The 4,930-nt window shown below is 35.3% G+C and overlaps 1 protein-coding gene across 1 annotated transcript; it reads right to left on the minus strand.

Annotated features, from left to right (window-relative positions):
- Positions 1-3,603: 3,603 nt before the first annotated feature.
- Positions 3,604-4,579, minus strand: LOC103267825 (olfactory receptor 4F6). Its single transcript, XM_008065402.1, has one exon. The coding sequence runs from the start codon at positions 4,562-4,564 to the stop codon at positions 3,626-3,628; it is 939 nt and encodes a 312-aa protein (XP_008063593.1). The 5' UTR covers positions 4,565-4,579; the 3' UTR covers positions 3,604-3,625.
- Between the last annotated feature and the right edge of the window lie 351 nt (positions 4,580-4,930).

Consider the following 4,930-nt stretch of genomic DNA (forward strand, 5'->3'; position numbering starts at 1 on the left):
TGATGATGAGTGAGGCTGAACACTTTTTCATGTGTCTGTTGGCTGCCCATATATCTTCTTCTGAGAAGTGTCTATTTATGTCTTTCGTCCACTTTTTAAAAGTATCCAGTCCACTTTCAATGGGCAGCACGGTTGGTCATTTTTGCTATTGTGAATAATGCTGCAATAAACATGCGTGTGCAGGTATCTTTTTTATAGAGTGACTTGAGTTCCTCCAGGTATATTCCCAGAAGGAGGATTTCGGGGAATCATGGAAGTTCAATTTTTAGATCTTTTAAAAATTACCAGATTGTGTTTTTTCAAAGTATTATGAGGCATTGACCCTTTGAACTAGTTAAACAACTGTCTCATGGCATAGAAAAAAAATACAAATAAATCAAATGACTTATCTAAATCAATGAGTTTATTCCAGTCCTAGAAATAATAATCAGGGTTAAAAATAAAAGACAATTCTCCTCTCATTGTCCTGAACCCCAGGCTGAAGGTGTAAAAAGCAGTCATTAATTCATTCATGTTGTTTTGCTATCAGTTGTATGTCTTTGATTCATGATGACATATTCAAACACCCACTCAAATAGAATTAGGCCAAAGAGTGAAACATAGGGGCACCAAGAACTGACAACAGTAATTACACTGCCAAAGATACTCCAGGGAAACCTCCTGGTGAAAAATAAGTGTCAATATTCAGAGTTTTGAAATACAAGCATCAATTCTAAATGCATAAGACTACAAAACTCAAAAAGAAAGTAGCCAAGATTTCCATCTGAAGAGAAGCAAAAAATAACTGAATCAAAGAAGGAGCAAAAGAAGGGAACAGGAGCAATCACATACACAACTGACCTTTACAATCCAACCAAAGTGAGATGGAGTTTAAGTAAACCTTTCCTTATACTCCAAGAAGATTCATATATGCAGTCATATACGCAGAAATATTATCAAGTCATATATGCAGAAATTATAATGCCCATCGTGGAGCTCATATAACTTGGGGAAAGGGATTAACTACTTAAGTAGGACAAAAAAGAATGCAGATGACATATGTAACATCTAAGTCACTTCTCTTTTATTAAAATCAGATAATAAATCAACTGAGAAAGATTAGTGTCATTAGTGGTGTCATGTGGATAATTTGTGCCCCTTGATATCATGTAGATAAGAAAGTCTCTTCATCTCTTGGGCATTATTTACAAAAATAAAGAACCCATGTCTAATTATAAGGAAAAATGTCAAACTCAAATTAAGGGACATTCTACAAAATACCTGACCAATACTCCACAAAGCTGTCACAGCCATGAAAAACAAGACTGAGAAATGGTCACAAACCAAAGGAGATCAAGGAAACATAATGACTGAATGTGATATTCAGAAGTGGAATGTAATATTTCAGAAGTGGAATCTGAAACAGAAAAAATAATAATAATCAAAAAGGCTAGTAAAATTTGAATAAAGTCTAGAGTTGAGTTAATAGTAATGGGCCAATGTTGATATCTCAGTTTTGGAAAATGTATCAAATATAAAATGACAACATTAGGATAAACTGATACTGGGTAAGCAGTATATGGGAACCCTCTAGACTATCTTTGAAACTTTTATGTAAATCAAAAACTATTCCAAAATAAAAGCTTTATGTTTAAAAAATTCAAAAGATCCAAAAAAAGGTAAAGTAAAACTACATAGATTAATCAAGTGAAAATCGTGTTTGAGCATTGTTGAACATTCGTTGAAACTATTTGACAGTCACTCAAGATACAAGGTGAATAATAAATGGCACATATAAGTGAAAAATTAACAGTCCAATAGGAACACTAGACTAATCAACTGAAAAAATGTGATCTAAAAATAATAGAAGATGGAGAAAAACTAGGAATCTGTGGGCCTGGGTTCTATATTTGAATCTTTCTACATTACTTTTATCATACCAGCCTGATTACTTTCTTTTCCAGTAGCTAGGAGTTTCTAAAATGATAAGATGAGTTGATTTATAATTTACTCTAAAATTCAAAAACTCTATGATCATAGTAAGTAACTGCAGGTGCTACATAAGATATTATTTTTCAGCTCCAGGTTACCTTTGCAAGATGCAGGAGCTGGGGCTCTGTCAGCTTTTTTTTTTTTTTTTTTTTTTTTTTTTTTGTCTGCTCCTCCCTGTTTAGACTTACCATTAGAAGACACTAGAGGGAGGGAGACCACAAGACTGGTAGAAGAAGGGCCTTGCTCCTTCCTGTTTGCTTGCTGTGAGCTTTCTTCTGCTTCTGTGCCTGTGAGCACCACTCAACCACACTCGTCACCTCAGTAGACTTGGTTCCTTTCCAAAGCAACAGCTGAATGCAGTTGCAGTTTTTCCAGTGATAGAGGAGCACTATTCCTCACACTCTCCCCAGGAGCACCCGCACCACTCCATAGTGCTTCTTCCTCAAGGTATGATCCTCCTCTAAGCTCAGAGACACTAGCACCAGTTAAGAAGCCTCCCCTCCTCAGATATTTGAGTTTTATATCCACAGGTTCTTCATCCAAGCTTTAATAGCTTGGGGTTTATTGTTTGTTTTTAAGTGTTAGTAATTCTAACCCCTTTCCTTTATTTCCCCTTCCCTGGGGGTAAAAGCTGCTTCCTACAAATGCTACATTTGTGATCTTAAAGTTGTGATCTTTTTCAAATAATTAGTTGGCAATTGTCAAAAGACAATTACAACAACCTTAGTTTAGAGATCTAATTGGCTTGTATTGGTGATTCTAGAATTGGATAATGCCTCATTCTATAAAATAGAATGAGGATTTTGATGAACTGGGCAGAGGAGCTTGGCTTTATAGGCAAAATGGTATGAAGAAAGCAGAACCAGAGAAACAAAAAATGGGTTGGACAATTCAGAGTTACTCCCCTTATAGACTCAAAACACAGGAAGATTTCCATATTATATTCACTCATATTAACTGGAATTTTCTGGGGTTTTTTTTTAACTGGCTTATTTTGAAGTTCAGTTTGATTACATAGCACTGACTGACTTCTTTCTGATTTGGTCTAGTCTGCTGGGTCTAATGCAGAAGGTTAGTCCAAACCAATGGCCTCCCATAAAATTTGTTTAACACAATTTTATACTTAACTAATAATTCCTTATGTCAAACTTCCTCTTTTCAAAAAACATAGTATGGTCTCTGTCCCTTTACTGGACTTTGAAAAAGCCAGATTAGTAAACCAATAGCTAATAGATAATGAGCTGAAAAGATAAAAAGAAAAACCAAATTAGTGGTATAATAAGATAAATCAAATGAAACAAAAATTAATCCTTATGTGTAAAGTAAGATAGTCTACTTAAAAGTAGGAAAAATAGAAAATGGACAATAGGCCAGATACTTTCAAAATAGATTGTTTAGCATTCATAGTAATTCTACTTGGTACTATATGGAGGTAAAAACATTGATAAGATAAAGTAGCCACAACCTTTTAGTCTCTAAGTCTCTTCTATAAGCAGTCAAGGGATTAGCATCACAATTCAGTTTAGGGGGGGAAAAGATGACACAACACGTATTAGTAGACAGTGACATTTTGACTAAATTTAGCATAGCTTATTTAGCACATATGCAGCTAAATTTCTAGTTTAATTTGACTTTTTATATATTATGAATATAGTTAAAAGATTTTACTGTAATTTACAAGCTGAGTACATAGTCTTCTCATCGCCACCTTCATATCTTTATTCCTAAAAGTATAGATGACTGAATTTAGAAAAGGAGTAATAACTGCATCAAAGATGGCAAGGAATTTATCTAGATGTGATATGGGAAATGGCCACATGTAGAAGAAGATTAATGGCCCAAAGAACAAAACCACCACAGTGACATGAGCTGACAGAGTAGAGAGGGCCTTTAATATACCACTTGAAGATTTTTTCTTAACAGTCACCAAAATAAAGATGTAAGAGATGATCAAAATTAAAAAGGAGGCCACAGAAATAAGCCCACTATTGGCAGTAACCGTGAATCCCAATGAGTAGGTCTCTATGCAAGCAAGTTTGATAAATCGAGGAAGATCACAGAAGAAACTGTCTAATTCATTAGGGCCACAGAAAGGCAAGTCTACAACAAAAGCCAACTGAGTCACTGAGTGAATAAGGTCAATAATCCAGGAAGTGACTAAAAGCAAAATACACCTTCGTGGGCTTATGATGGTCAGGTAGTGGAGAGGCTTACAAATGGCCACATATCTGTCAAAGGCCATGGCAATGAGCAGCACCATCTCAGTGCCCCCAACTGCATGGATAAAGAATATCTGAACTACACATCCCCAAAAAGAGATGGTTTTGTGCTTCCTGAAAAGGTCATAAATCATCTTGGGGGCTGTGGAGGAGCAAAATATCAAATCAATGAAGGAAAGATTGGCCAACAGGAAGTACATGGGGGACTGCAAATGAGGGTCAGAAGTCACAGTTAGCACAATGAGGAGGTTTCCCATCAGGCTTGCCACATAGAATACAGAGGCAAAAATGAAGAGGAGGAGCTGGATCTCCCATGAATTGGAGAGTCCCAGGAACACAAACTCAGACACCACATAGTGATTGACTTCATTCATTGTTTCCGTCAGCAGTGACAACTTTCATGTTTGGAGTCGCTCAGATAAAGATTTGTTTTCCTCTACTTTCTGTTAGTCTCAAGTTACCAATGAATTAAAGTTTAAATTACTGAAAGAGAAGAGTAAGGAGAAATTCTGATTTAGAACAAAAAGCACTAATGTTGGCAATATAATGGGCAATTGAAAATTTGTCAGAAAACTAGACAAAAAATAATGTTTGCCTCTGGAGACAGTTTCAATCACAAAGTAATTCATATTCCCCTATTGTATATTTTAATTGTCAAAAAATGTATATTGTGCAGAATAACTCTTTTTATTTGGATTGATATTTATATTGCATTTTTAGATATTTTTTATAGTTACATA

Source organism: Carlito syrichta, unplaced genomic scaffold, assembly GCF_000164805.1.
Source record: "Carlito syrichta isolate Samal-C Ts95f unplaced genomic scaffold, Tarsius_syrichta-2.0.1 Scaffold308290, whole genome shotgun sequence".
Taxonomy (NCBI): Eukaryota; Metazoa; Chordata; class Mammalia; order Primates; family Tarsiidae; genus Carlito; species Carlito syrichta.

Bases quoted from the DNA above. Each gene is read 5' to 3' on its own strand.
- LOC103267825 (XM_008065402.1), bottom strand. From the start codon at position 4,564: ATGAATGAAGTCAATCACTATGTGGTGTCTGAGTTTGTGTTCCTGGGA.